Source organism: Berghia stephanieae, chromosome 1, assembly GCF_034508935.2.
Source record: "Berghia stephanieae isolate SIO BIC M18660-M18661 chromosome 1, UCSD_Bste_1.3, whole genome shotgun sequence".
In the NCBI taxonomy this organism is placed as follows: Eukaryota; Metazoa; Mollusca; class Gastropoda; order Nudibranchia; family Aeolidiidae; genus Berghia; species Berghia stephanieae.
Genome location: NC_088360.1, coordinates 118,160,970 through 118,176,120, shown reverse-complemented (window position 1 = coordinate 118,176,120; position 15,151 = coordinate 118,160,970). Strand labels below are relative to the sequence as shown.

The following is a 15,151-nucleotide window of genomic DNA, read 5'->3' as shown; positions in this document are numbered from 1 at the left end:
ACTCTTGAGGGGAGATCTTATTACAAATTTAAACTTTTTTTTTTCTAGTTGTCAATTTATCATTAAATTAAAATTTCATTCCAAAATACATATAATCAAATTAAAATTCAAAATATTTTTTTACTCATATATGATATTTACATTATGATTTTGCTAAGGAGCGCTTTGAGCTTGTTTAGATATTAAGAGTAAAATTAGTCTCCCCGTTGCGCTACGCCTCTTCTCTGTGCGTCCCTTGCAACGGGACTCAACACTGGTAGTAGCTGGCAAAGTGGGACATTATTGATTTCACTAAGATCGGTACCTTACTCCATAGTCGGGGAATCTGTTAAATAATTATTACAAGAAAATGCCGAGACGAGCACTGAGATGCATTGTTGACCTGGATCTACATGCAGTGAGTTGTAGAGAAGAAAATCAACTAATTTGGTTAAAAACCGTTGATATATCACACAAATTATAGTCCCATTCATTTTTACTGATTGACTTTCTTTTAACACTTTTTTATATTAACAGTTGTTTTTTGAACTGGAGCATGTCCTGTCATGTTTTTAAATCCCCGCTGTACTAAATTAACAATCACGTATAACTTTCACTGATATTAAAAAGACATAATAATGAAATTATAAAGGAGTGAACTTAGTTAAAACGTGGATTGATTGATACCTTATTGTCATCGCAATATTGTGATGATGTTACAAGCACACTCCATGAAAACGGTTATTTTTTCACTCTGGTGTTTTTAATACCTCCGGATATTATTTTTCAATATCTATTATTAATACTAACCATTTTCAAGTGTCATCATAAGTGTTTACATGTTGACATCTAAAATATACACAAAACATTTTGACAGTAATCAATAATCCTAACCATCACAATCGCCTCTTTAGTGTTGGAGCTAAATGGGATTCCGGCATCTCTTTTTGACCGTTTTGAATAAATTAGCTTCTATTGCTTTCTCCTTTCGGCCAGTAATTTCCATCCAATTTTTCCCCGCTCTCTTTATTTGAGTTTTTGTTGCAAACAAACCGACATGCTCTTCTTTGGATTTGTTTAAATTTCTGAACAGATCGTTGTGTATGTGGGTCTCTTTCATTACATGTGTATTTTAGCATTGATCTGACAAATTCATTCACTGGTTGTTGACAAGAAGCTACGTTTCTTTTCAATTGTTGGATTTTTTTTTCTCTGAAAATCTTCTCACTGTGATGATTCTATGACATTTTGTGGTCTTAAGTTGTTGAATCTCTAATTGTTATTGATCTATTGAGTAAGTAGTCAAGTTTGTTTATAATGCAGATGACTTTGAATTTTTGTTGGTAGAATTCCATCTTCTGTTCGTTTTCTCAGCCCTGCAGTTTATTGGAGTCATTTTGGAGCATTTTGGTGTCGTTTCAATGTTTTTATCTGCTATGATAAGCCAGTAAAAAATCTTGATTCAGTTCCCTTGGATACTCTCCCTGGCACATTATGTTTATGTATATTATGAACAAGAACGACCCAAGTACAATCTCCTTTGGAGCTCTTGACAGGTGTGGACATTTTATTCTCAACAATAACTCCTCTGTCCAATTTTATAGAATGACACTACCCATGAGAGTAAATCATTTGAAAATCCAGAGTGTCCCAGCTTTGCCATGAGGCTTTTATAGTTGACTTTGTCAAAGATTTACTAAAACCCACCAATGTATTGTCTGCTTGGCCCCGCTTGTTAATGTAATTACAAATTCTGTAAATTTGTTGATACTGGTATGATTTTTTAAGGAACAGAAACTATATCTAGTATTGATCAATAGGTTTATAAGATTTATCAAAGTGTTTTATTATACAGTGCAAACCACTTAATTGGAACAGTGCCATTTCTTATAATTTATTCCAATTAACGGATTCCATAAGTAGTTTTCGTAATCTGAACAACCTATCAAGACTACGTGCATGCCTGTTGTGGTAAATATAACAATAGCAAAACAGAGCATACTTTCAGTTTGCCTAATATTTCATCCTTCAGTTTAAGTAATATTTAATATAACACATGTAAACATGATGATAATCAACGCATCAATCAAATCAAGCAAATAAATCATTGCATCATTATCCGAGCTCATTGATTACTTGTTGCTTTCCAAGACACTCAAAGGGGTAAAGTATAATATACGACCATATAAAAGGGAATGGGTAAGAATGGGCGTGATGTTATTTTTAATTAACAGACCTACTTGTTTGTTTGAAGACAAGGGCTGATTCTATTATTGTTATCTTTTTGTAGGGATAAATTATATTTTTTATTACTCGGAAAGATAAAAAATTCTCACAATGTTCTGAAGGTCAGCAATTGTTCTGATTAACCTGCATGCATTCCAATTAACCAATAGAAATTATATAGCAAAAAATTCTGTTACCGACAAATCATTCCAATTAACCAGTTGTTCCAATAAAGCGGTGTTCCAACTACTGGCCTCAACTGTATTGTTGTAACATGCTCCATACGTTTAGAAGTAGTCATTGATGTCAGTAACTGTAACTGTAACTTTCGGCTTTGTTCTTGTGTTCTTTTTTAAAAAGATGGAATTGATATTAACATCTCTCCAGCTTGCCTGAATTTGTCTTTGCTCTAGGGATATTTCAAACAGTAATATGTACATTGGAGCAAATTCTTAGGCAAATGTTTATTTGCAAATAGAAGAAATACCATCTGGTTTTGCTCAAAAGCTTTCATACTTCTGTGTCATCTACTTTAACACATTCACAGAGCTGGTTGGGCTAATATACAGTAAGGAATGGCTCAATTTTCTTGCCAAATGTTTAACAAGTATTCTGTGATTATTTTAAAGGGTCCAACCCCAAAACACTCTCTTACTCTTAGTTCTCATAATTGCTTACAGTTACAGTTATTGGTATGATCACTCGACACATTCCTGGCAAACGTTGTGTCTGTGTCGTTTTTGATACGTCATTTCTATTATTTTATTTATTGCAAACTTCTTTAGATTAAAAAAAACAACTTACTTTGGCCTTTTCCATAGGCCATCAACGAAGGTCCACTTTTTCTGTCCGGTGTCATCACTTTCAAACCTCTCCATGTCTGTCCCGAACGCTGGGTATCTGTTTCTATATCGGTTCTTTGGCCGGCCTTCTTTTGTATGCCCTGTGGATTCCAGGTCAAAGCTTTCCAAGTGATGCTTGCTGTTGGTTTTCTTAGAGTGTGACCGATCCATTTCCATTTTCTCTTCAATATTTCTTTTTCAAATGGCTGTTGGTTTGTTTTCTGCCACAGCTCAATGTTACTAATTTTTTTCTGGCCAGTGTACTTTCAAATCTTTTGCAGACATGATTTTATTTGGTTGTTCGTTTATTAATTTTTGAGTTTTGATTTTGTTTTTTTTTTGTTGTTTATGTTGTTGCTGTTGTTTTTTTTAACTCACCCAACCCTAACCCTGATATTATCCGTAGTTTACCCGAGTTACTTTTAACCCATGGCTATTTATTACATTTTTCTGACCAAATTATAGGCGTAGTATCAAGTAGTATCACTTGTTAATGATTGTTGAATAAAATTATCTAGGCTCATTTCAATACATTTTTCTCCAATTTTGAAAAGTAGCAAAAATCTCTAGGATTGAGTGATTAAAGCCATATTTTCTATATTTTATTTCAAAAAAATCATTTTGATAAATGATTATAATATATATATCCTTATTCAAACACTCACAATTTTTTATAAACACGGACTTCTTTGTCCAACAAAATAGTTGAAAGAAAACTCCCTGATATACATTCAAATTACAATATAAATATGGCTAGCATGTCTTGAATAGTACTATTTCTCTCCACCCAACTAATAAAGCACAAAAATATGGATCTACATGATTTTTTGTTTATTTGTTGGCAAATTGAAATAACCTTTACTCTTATGTTTGTCACTCCATATGATCTATATATTGTTTTCAATTATCACGCCATCAGGTATCTGCTCCAGGAGTTTGGTTACCAAGCAGAGAAGATGTTTACATCAGTGTTTCTCTGTTTAACCAGTATAGGAACACAAGACTGATTGCATCATGTTTCCCTCTTATTCTCAGTGAGAAGTTTCGCTTTGAAAAGGTGAATTACAAATTTGTTACCTTTTTTTTTTCTTAAATTGACTTTGTTAGTGTTCAGTAAAGCAAAACATGCTCTTGTTTTTTTTATGTTTATAATCCTAATAACATCTCAAGTAGATATCATTTTGTAATTGGTTAAAGTTGCCAATTTATAAGCATACACCTTGGGAATCATACAGAGCAGGATTATAACTGGACATTGTTAAAAATGGATTTCATTATTGGATTTTTGAACAATAGTCCAAAAGTCCCAAAAAGCCATAAACATCGATTTCTTATCTCAGTTTTCAAGTTTCAAGTCATAAATTACATGCGCCTTCGTTGTCAGCGCTCCATTTTGAAGTTAATTAATTATTTTCTTAAATTATAAATTTCGAAAAATTATATGTCAGAGGACAAGGTAAGCAGTAATACACACTTGAGTATGGTTTCTTCTAATTCGAATGTCCCTATATTTTTTACTTATTATTCTTTGTTATCAGAATATTGCGGCCTGTGTACGTTTATACATATTGATGAATTATACTTATGAATAGAGTGCTTATCCATTAAAAAAATCACAGTGAAGCACTTTAAGCATGTTTAGTGAATATTGTGTAATAGAAATGCTCATTTTTTCATATATTGAGGATTTACCTTTACTAATTTTCACAAATTAAAATTGTATTTTTCGACATGGTTCATTTTATGCATAGTTATGTAACTCTCTTTATAAAACATTTACAGACTTACTACACAGCTATTGATCCAAGCCAAGTTGCTGACATGCTCGAAGGTTTGTATTGATTTTCAGACAACTGACATTTTTTTTGTTAATTAAGATTTTTTTTTTTAAATCATAAGATATGTCTTTGATATATAAAAGGAAAATATTACTAACCATAAATTTTAACCTGTCTATGTTATAACTATAATTACCATTACCAATACATTGACATACGCTATGTTCCAAGTTAAATGATTTTACAGTTATTAACCCAAGCCAAGTTGTCATATATTATTAGTTGTTATATATTATTTTAAATAATAAGATATGCCATTGATTGAGAAATGAATGAATGAATGAATGAATATGGCTTCACAGTCTCTATGGACGCTTGCCGTGAATGTGTGCATCACTTTGAGTTTGTCAGTCTGTTTCTATTATCCAATTAGCAATTTGCCTCCATATATCTCTGTCTAGTGCAAGTGTTCTTAGCTTTAGAATGTCATCATGTGTGTTAAGGTGCTGAGGCAGTTAAATGTTTCCTTGTGTTGTTGAAATCAGTTCTTCGGTTGTTGTTGATGGAGAAATGGAGCATATTATTCAAGATATGTTTTTACCAATGTATGTTGTTACTAATATTGATAAACTTAATGAGGTAAAGAATTGTTCTCTAAATTTAATGGTTTATTATTATATAGGGAATGATATGCCTTCCTGTATTGTGTGTTTGTGTTTACTGTCTATCAAGGTTGTTGTGAGCTGTCCTGGGTTGTCATGGTGTTCCGTTTTCATGTATGTGCTTTTCTCGTGAATTGCGACGTCATGTCTTGTATCAGGCTATTTAAGCAGCAGCCACCTATCACTCTTTCTCTCTGTTATATTTGAATCTTCTATTCATATGGATTACCCTAAACCTAGGTATGGGTGCTTAGTAAATCGCACAACTACCCACTTCGGTGGCGACTACCCACTCAAGTGGAGAGCATGCCTTGTGCATATTATTTATTTTATTTCCCATCATGAATGAGATGTAAAAAACTATTCACGACAATAATATTTTTAATCAAAATATTTCAAGACTATTTATACTAGGAAATGGATGGAAGCTTCAATTTAATTATCAAAGATAGATAATGTGGACGCTTTGAGTTTCTCGTATAGATTACTTTATATAACGGGAAAAGGTTGAAAATCTTTTTTTTTTCTAAAACATCATATTTAGATGAAATTGTCATCTTTGAGCTTGTGCAGTTGTCAGAGTATACAGACGGTGCAGTTAGACTAGCTTCCTATTCAACAAACTGCCGTGACTTCCTTTATCCATACTCCACTTTGGCTCCATCTTATTCTGCACATGAGAGAGAAATACTTATGTCAAGGACAGTTGCATTCCCAGTAAGTATATCACTATATCTCTTTCTGTTACGTATATTTGGATGGTGTTTAGAAAGAACCAATTGAACATTTTTAAAAAAGAATAAATTAAAGTTGAAAAAGAATGGGCAAGCTATCTTCATAATATAGCACAGGTTTAAATACATTATTTTTGTAAGGTTACCTCATAGAACATATTTACCTCAATTTACATTTTTAAAGATAATTCCGTCGTATTCTCATCTTTTAAATGTTGTTGATAATATGATAAAATAATTTTGTTTATTTATTTTTTGTGTGCCTAGAGATATATTGTATGGACAGGCGCTATATAAATAGATTACATTGTTATTATTATCATTATTGTTTTTTATTATTATATACTTTTTTTGAGATCTCTATTCAGATATTTATTTTTTCAAGAAACAAATTATCTGTAATAGACGAATGCTTTTGATTTTAAAATATCTTGAAGTTCCAAATTGTCGTAATTGCATTGCACTGAGAAAAATACTGCCAGGAAGTGTTCTTATATTTTATCAGTTTGCATTATGTGCAAATGTTAATATCACCTCTGTACTTTGCAAATAAATGTATCACACCGTATAGGTCACTAATCCTTGGTAGGTTTTAATACCACAATAATGCAATAGCTTACTGCATCTTATATTCTATATGTCTGGTTTAATCGTTCGTATTATCTAACATCATTCTACCACACTTTGGTATGTTCCATACGAAATAACAGAACTCTTAGACCCAATATTGTGATTATATATATATATATATATATATATATATATATATATATATATATATATATATAATATATATATATATATATATATTCCTTTTTAATAATAATAGATATTTCAGTCAACTAAAACTTTACTCCCATCTTTCTGGATTTCCCATTTCGTAATAATATTTCTACTGTTTTTGATGTAAGCTGAGGATGAATTTTGAGCCCAAAACATCTGTTTAGTTTTTTTTTAATGTTATTGACCTGTTAGATCCATTTTTAAAAAATTATATACTTTAGAGTCCACAGCTTCTGACAGCCTAATATTTACTTTTATTAATTCACAGGGAATTTCACCAAAACTGGAATTTTCAACAAAAACAATTATCAGGGAATCCATCTCTCCTGAACTCGACGCTCTTGATGATGCTCTGGCCAGAAAGAGGGTATGTTTCAACAACAAACTGAAGTGTAAACCACTCATGGAATGATGCATGTTTGATTATATATCTCTTAAATACTAAAACTAGAATATATGACGTTGGGTCATATGCATGTTTTCATATACATAAATGTTTCCAATATTTATTTGTTTTGAAAATCATTTGAAGTTTCACATATTATTATGCCTCCAGTATTCTAATATTTTAGAAATACTTCATGTTTCAGATTGTATCTGAAAGTATACTAAATATTTACCATAGACATCAACAAATTCACATTGCGGATTTACCTCAGGTAAACCTGAAGGTTTGTCAAAGGCAATTCAAATAAAGTTTCCATAAAAATGAACCGTGGAAAGTTGCAACATAACGAATTTCTACAAATGTCTTGTAGCATTTGGCTCATTTTCTGTTACCAATTGTTATCGTCTATCTAGAAATATGTAATCACAAAGTTAATGCTCTGTCAACAGGGCATTACGGTTTCGACCATGCAAAATATTTTATATAATGTGTAATTGAGAGTATTTGTAAATTGTTATTTGTGTTGATTTGAATTATAAAATAGTTTTGTGACAGGATCGTCATAAAATAACACAATATACATTTGTTTGATATCTATTCTATCATTATCTTTGTACAATCAGGAACTCAGTAGTCTCCGCAAACCCCAAAGACGTCCCAGTTCCAGAACTAGGTATGTTAGCCATGGAATCCTGACTTTAAGTTTTATACGCTTTTCAAGTGTATGAAAATGTTTTCTAAATCAGTACATTAGATCATAGATGATAAGATGTTTTTACTGATATTTATAATGACACTGATGTAATGATTTGGTTTGCTCTGCTCACTTTTAAAAATAGTTATTCACTTGATGAGATTTTTCGACATAAGCTCTTATGGCCATGATAAAAATTACTCGAAATCATTCTTTGATTACCTTGGGATTTTTCTTCCGTATGGATGCTATTATCTTGTTTACTTATTTTTTTGTTTAGAATGCATGAAAGTCACCATAATAATTAGCTCCATTTATCTGACAACTGAATATTCATTTATTTTCATATATATATATATATATATATATATATATATATATATATATATATATATATATATATATATATATATATATTGTTTGTTTAATGGTCTGGTTTTAAAAATTCATATGCTATATAAAATCAGGTTGATGTTGATTTGATCTCCTTTTCCTGGCACAATGTATTTAAAAAATGTTGGCATGTTACAATTAGTCATACGTATTTTTCATAAGTACATTTTTCTTTCCTGTCATTAATCTATTATTACCCATGACCAATGCTTTTACTTTTAAAAGGATCCTTGACTGAGTGTAATGTAAGATTGTGAATTGTAAGCATGGTAATGCAAAAATATGGCTTTCTTATCTGTCTAGCTTTCTCAGTCTATGTAATGTCATTTCCTTGAGTTTGATATGTTAGTATTTACTTCAGTGTATTTAAATTATGTTTGTATTTTATGTCGCAAGAAATCCTATTTTTTAAACAATGTTTTTAATTTCTTTATCTATGCATCTAATTGACATACATGTTTCCACAGATGGGCCAAGCGTGTGTATGTATATTTATCCTAATATTAGAGCAAATTTGCTTTAAACTTTCAGCAGTCACACCATTTTAAATTCCTTCGTGCTTAACTCTTTCCAATGCCTTGCTTTTGAGTTTGATGTACACTTAGCCTTCAAATTCCTCATTATGAGTGCCCCGCCCTCCTCTCCTCTCTCCAGGACATTCCATAAATGATAAGAGTTTGAAACGGTTTGACTGTTTTTTCATTTCCAAATGTATTTTTAAATAGTTATGTTGGTTGCTTGTTTTAGAGATTTTTAGAGAGATGCGAGCTTCTCCAACACTATTTTGATTTGAGATTGTCCTTGCCTTAAGACGGATACAGGTACATCGATGGTCTGGTTTGTCTTTTGTTTCCAAGAAGTTGTATCGATGTAAAATGTGAAATTAGTTTATCAAATCCTCAACAGGCGAAGTTGTTTTGTACTCTAACATGACGTCATTTCTTATCACTTTCACAGAAGGCCTAGTTGCCTTGCAATCAACACTATCTTGGTGAAAACAGAACTTGAATGATGATCAGATTGATAATGAAAAATAAAAGTTATTTGAAAGAATTCACTCTTTCATCCTTTCTATTGACAAGACAGCTCGAAGGGTATAAATATAAAAAGATATTGTTAAGTTTAATGTGTCGCGGTGTACAGTGTATTTAGAAAAATAGTAGTTCATCACGATTCAAGTTATGAATTGCAGTTATGTGGTACTATTGAACTTTTTTGTTTACAAGATACTGAATCTTATAAAGTTGCATTCCAACTTGTGTATGGTAGACACCCTCAGTTTCTGACCAAAGTGTCTTCCTTAAACAAATGTCCGTCATAAACAAATGACTTAAATATAGTAAAAAATGAATCCCATGTTATTCACTGGAGTTCATATACCCACTTTATATTGAGGCCATATCCTTGATTAACTTTTTCTGACTCTGTAACTTCTACTTCTTGCTGAAGTGTCACTGGCATTTTTCTCATCATTCAAATGTTACGTATAGCTTTGAATCTGTAAATTGCATCTCAAATTTTGCGCTCTATGAATTCATACACAAGAAATAATGCAGGTTGAAAAATAGAGGGAATACAATCAGTTAAGTTTTTAATGTGGATTATCACATGTTATGGATGCAAGCTACCACTGCAAGGTCTACCACTTATTGACCATTGTAATGTTACAAGGTATGATATATCCACCCATATTACAATCATCAAATCTTCTTATTTCTATTGTAAAATTTTCCTGCTCTCATCTTGTAGGTAAAATGCTTGTCCGTGTCTGCATTGGACATGTGTCTGTCATACACAGGTCCAAATGAGAGAGAAAAATGACCTATGTACCCGACGACTGTTAGTCACCTAAGATGTCCTCCAAATACAGGTGTCCACCGTACACATTGGACAATCATTGATATAGAAAATCATGTTAGTCGTCGTTCACTCACCTGATTAAATGTGATTTTTTTCTCATCTTTTTTTTTTTGCGCGCGGGGGTGAGATTGGGTGGGAAGGGTGGGGGGGGGGGGGGGGGGGGGGGGGGTCTTGCCTAGAGCTTGAGATGGATGTAGCACCTTATGGCTCCAATGTTAGAAATATATATTTGCTTATCACGAGACAAAGTTCACCTCAATTGTTTTTATCATAAGCGTAATGAAGTTTGCTTTGTGTTTTCATATTGCATTTATATTACAGTTTAGTTTTAAAATTTATAGAGCTGTTGTCTGCTTATTCAGTTATACAAATTTTTCAAACAAAAACAAAATATAGTTTATTCAAAACAGTTAGATCATTTTTAGTTATAATAGAAATGCTTTTCCCGTTAACTTATAGCTTAGGTCTTTTTTTTTTTTTGGGGGGGGGGGGGGGTTGTTTTGTTTTGTTTTTTAAAAAGTAGTTTGGAGATTAATAGTTTAACCCCGAAATCTCAATTGTGAAAGCAAACATAACTCCAGTTAACAAAAAAAAAAAAAAAAGAAAACCCAAGATAGTTAATGATTTAATATCAGTCTCTCCTGAATTCAAAAGATTCCAGTTTACTTAAATTTAAGATCCATCATCTTTTGTACCTTACAGTTGATTCTGGATGCACGTCAGGAAAAAAATCACTGTAACTGAAAATAAGCATAACCAAATTTGCTGTTCAAAAAATTTATTTATCTATCAAGAATATTCTCCTCCGCAGTTTTGTAGGTGAAGGAGAGCCTTTGTATCTCTCTTTTTTATTAATTCAAATTTTGGGTTTTTAGTTGTTTTTTTTTTTTTTTGGTGTGATTTCACACTTGCTCTTGTGTTGACAGTTATTACTTAGAGAAATTGGAAATTTTGGTCTCTTTGTTGTTGATTTTCTTGTGTTTTTTAACTCTTGGTCTTCCAATTTGAGCACATTGCTCAGAGTATTATAGGTATATAAATCGAAAGTATGATCGAACTTATTTTGTCATATACATTTATTGTTTACAAATTTTCATTGGTGTAAAGTTTTCCTCATTGTTCTCATCTTTGTCAAATTTTGCTATGGCTATTTTCAGTCATTTATCTCCCAGACGTTCATAACTGGTTTAGCATTGCAATTGTCATATAACACATTGAATGCATCAAAGACATGTGTTTGCTGTTGCACATGCATCAATAATGTATGCACAATCAGTCATACACCCCTGTTTTGTCTCTTTTTGTATCGGTAAAATTCCATTAATATAATATGTGGAATTTACTCAAATAGAATTCAGTATATCCAGATTTGACTGCAATTTAATTTATCAGATGGTTGATTTAATTTTTTTTTTGCATGCATATAGTTGAGCAACACTCTGACATTAGTGTGTTTTGCATGTAATTTAGTTAACCCATAAGTGATTTTTATCACACGCTTGTAAAGTCGTAGTGATTTTGATGATTACTTGAAATTCACTGCATGAATTGCAAATTAGAAAAATATTGAATCTGTTAAAACATGAGACTTCAAGTTTAATGAGATAGGGCTCCAAGGTTTTAAAAATACCTCAATTTTAAAAAATTTAAATGTTATTTGATATCAACAGTTTGATATAAATAGTGAAAAAGACTGAATTGATTGTCGAAATATTTTTTAATGTCAAAAAGAAAAAAAATCAATATCAATTTAAGTCAAACCAACAAAAAAAAAAAAAACTGGCGCTTGGGACAAAGGTTTTGAAGAATAGTCCCATTTTAATGTCTCCAGCCATCTACATTCATACATTCAAAGAGCATTGAGTTCATGAACAATTTCATTGAGACCTCTAGCTTGAAGCTTAAGAACGTGCATCAGTTACCCACTTTCAAAAGAGCACCTCGTTATTATTTTCTCGTCATTCATTTTAGTTAATTTTTGTTATGCCAACTACAGATAATACTCACTCAATACAAAAAAATATAAATAAATAGAAGAAGAAGAAGAATGATGATGATGATGATGATGATGATGATGATGATGATGATGATGATGATGAGGAGGAGGAGGAGGAGGAGGAGGAGGAGGTTTGAAAAGGATTTATAGGTTTGTGTGCTTTTTTATAAAGTATGAATCTTGAAAAGTTTAAACTGAAGCTACATTGATTCAAAATATATTAGATATTCGGAGGAGGAAGAGGAGTTACATATTTGCGCATAGCCAATTAAAGTTATGTTTCTTATTTAGTAGGAATCGAAACTTATATTACTGTAAAATGATGTTAAATATTTCAATGACAACACTCTGAAAACAAAATGTTAACTAGATTTGATTTAATTACGATGTGTAAAATTATTCAACAGAGGGTTTATTACCCAGCAGTGATCACATATTCTATGTTGTCTTTATATTTATTATCTCTTCAATGAAAAGGGATATAGGATACTCTGCCTATTTCTACTTTTCATTTCCCTGTTTCTATCCATATTTAACATTTTGTTATGTAAATAAGCTTTCACAGGTCAAGATAATGATGTACAGATTAATCATAAAAACTAATGGTCATTCTTCAGACAGGAATCTTCTGATGAGGATATTGAGTCATCAGAAGATTACACGTTACCTCAAAGGCCATTTCATGCATGGACTAGTGAGGAAAGAGGCTATCCTCCTCATTACAGAATGCCTACGGTATCTTCACTTTGTCGTTCTAGGTCACCATCACCATCATCAAGACGCAAGTTGGCTGACATCAATTTCGAATCTACTATTGACCCTAGACCACCTTTTGTTGTAAGAAAGGTAATACTCAAAATGTTTAAGTTCAACTCATATTGTATATATGAAACATTCAACAAACCTGATCAGACAAGCTAGATTAGTTTGTGGAATAGATGTGAAAGCATTTTGAGTTAACAAGCCTGAAAATAACCCAGTTTTTTTGTAGCGTTAAATGAATAAAACAATTCCATCCTTTGCATGGGCACTAGTCCAAATATTTTCCACCAGATCTTATACAACCAACCAGTTACAACTGGGTGGACAGAGATAGAGAAGAGGGGAAAAAATGACGAAATGAAGAGTTAAACCTGATCCTTTTGTATGTAACTTGGGTGTTCTATTGATAGAATATCAGGCCTTATTCTTTTGTAATAAAGCTACAATCAATCAAGTGGTGAGGTCAACCATGACTTGTATAGCTGTTATATTAGCGACAATGAGAGTAGATACATTGCAATACTTTTTTTTAGTTACGGTAAGCTAGAAAAGTCAAACTTTATGGTTCCTTGTTTGAATCAAATTATTTAAAACTAGTTCCTTGAATAATTAGCTCCGGTGAAAAATAATTCATTGATGAACTGAAATGAAATGGAAGAATAAACAGAAATCAATTGGGAAAGCAGAATTAGTTTCTTGCACACTATTTTAAATAAAATCTGAGTTTGTTGAATTGAAACTGTTGGATAATAATAATAATAATAATAATAATAATAATAAATAATAATAATAATAATAATAATAATAATAATAATAATAATAATAATAATAATAATAATAATAATAATAATAATAATAATATATAATAAATAATAATAATAATAATAAAAATAATAATAATAGTAATAGATATAGATGATGATAAATAGTATAATAATAATGATGATAATAAAATATATAATAATAATAATAATAATAATAATAATAATAAATATATAATAATAATAATAATATAATATTAATAATAATAATAATAATAATAAAATATTTTTTAAAAAATGAAAAAAAAAAAAAAAAAAAAAAAAAAAAAAAAAAAAACAAAAAAAAAAAAAAAAACAAAAAAAAAAAAAAAAAAAAAAAAAAAAAAATAATAATAATAATAATAATAATAATAATAATAATAATAATAATAATAATAATAATAATAATAATAATAATAATAATAATAATAATAATATAATAATAACAATAATAATAATAATAATAATGAAAATACTTTCCATAAAAGGTACAACTATAAAGTTGAGCAAGCACAAATTAGAATATAAGAAGAGGATGAAAAAAGTAAAAATGGTTTAGATATTTATTAAAATATTTACTAAGCATACATTATTTTGTATTTATTTTCCAATCATAAACTTTATGTATGGCTCTGTGTGTATTTGTGTATATGCCGTCCTCTGCAATTTAGAAGATTTCTCTTTTTAAATATGATTCTATGACAATGTTGTGTTATGGTTGCTGTTTGTTGTTGTTGTTGTTGTTTCGATGATGATGATGATGATGATGATGATGATGATGATGATGATGATGATGATGATGATGATGATGATGATGATGATGATGATAATAATAATAATTTCAAAAGCAGAGCTGGATTGACCTTTTTTGTGATTCTCAAGATTTGTTTGAATGGACGACACTGTTTGTTTACTTGTATTTTTCAAAATATTAATTCAATTCACAATTTTACATGCTATTTCATAGCTTGATGCCGCGCTGATTGGGAGGAAACCTGGATGTGAAAATGACAAATTGGCCAAATCCAGAGCAAGGATAACTTCGCGTAGTATTTCACCTGTCAGAAGGAGGTCTTGTAAGTGACATATATTTTTATTTTCTGATAGGATGTTTTCTTAAGAAACTATAATGCAATGGATCTACACTGCAAATAATAAACACTTTAAATGGTAATAGAAATTTTAAGTGAGCTTTTAAAAAATAATTTTATGATTATTTTACAGAATTTATTTTAGGTGTTGAAACTTTGACGG

General features: G+C 30.6%; 1 protein-coding gene across 3 annotated transcripts in view; it reads left to right on the top strand.

Annotated features, from left to right (window-relative positions):
* Positions 1-228: 228 nt before the first annotated feature.
* The window catches only part of LOC144962890 (spermatogenesis associated 6-like protein), a 21,683-nt gene continuing 6,760 nt past the window's right edge, over positions 229-15,151 (top strand). Inside the window, exons 1-9 of one of the 3 annotated variants that reach the window (XM_078896258.1) lie at positions 231-397; positions 3,967-4,104; positions 4,830-4,878; positions 6,032-6,204; positions 7,273-7,371; positions 8,016-8,065; positions 8,947-8,961; positions 13,094-13,181; positions 14,865-14,973. In XM_078896258.1, coding sequence (XP_078752384.1) covers positions 350-397; positions 3,967-4,104; positions 4,830-4,878; positions 6,032-6,204; positions 7,273-7,371; positions 8,016-8,065; positions 8,947-8,961; positions 13,094-13,181; positions 14,865-14,973 — 769 coding nt within the window. In that variant the 5' untranslated portion in view covers positions 231-349. Of the gene's footprint in view, positions 398-3,966; positions 4,105-4,829; positions 4,879-6,031; positions 6,205-7,272; positions 7,372-8,015; positions 8,070-8,946; positions 8,962-12,952; positions 13,182-14,864; positions 14,974-15,151 lie in introns of all 3 variants that reach the window. The other 2 variants (XM_078896260.1, XM_078896259.1) reach the window with 2 other exon arrangements.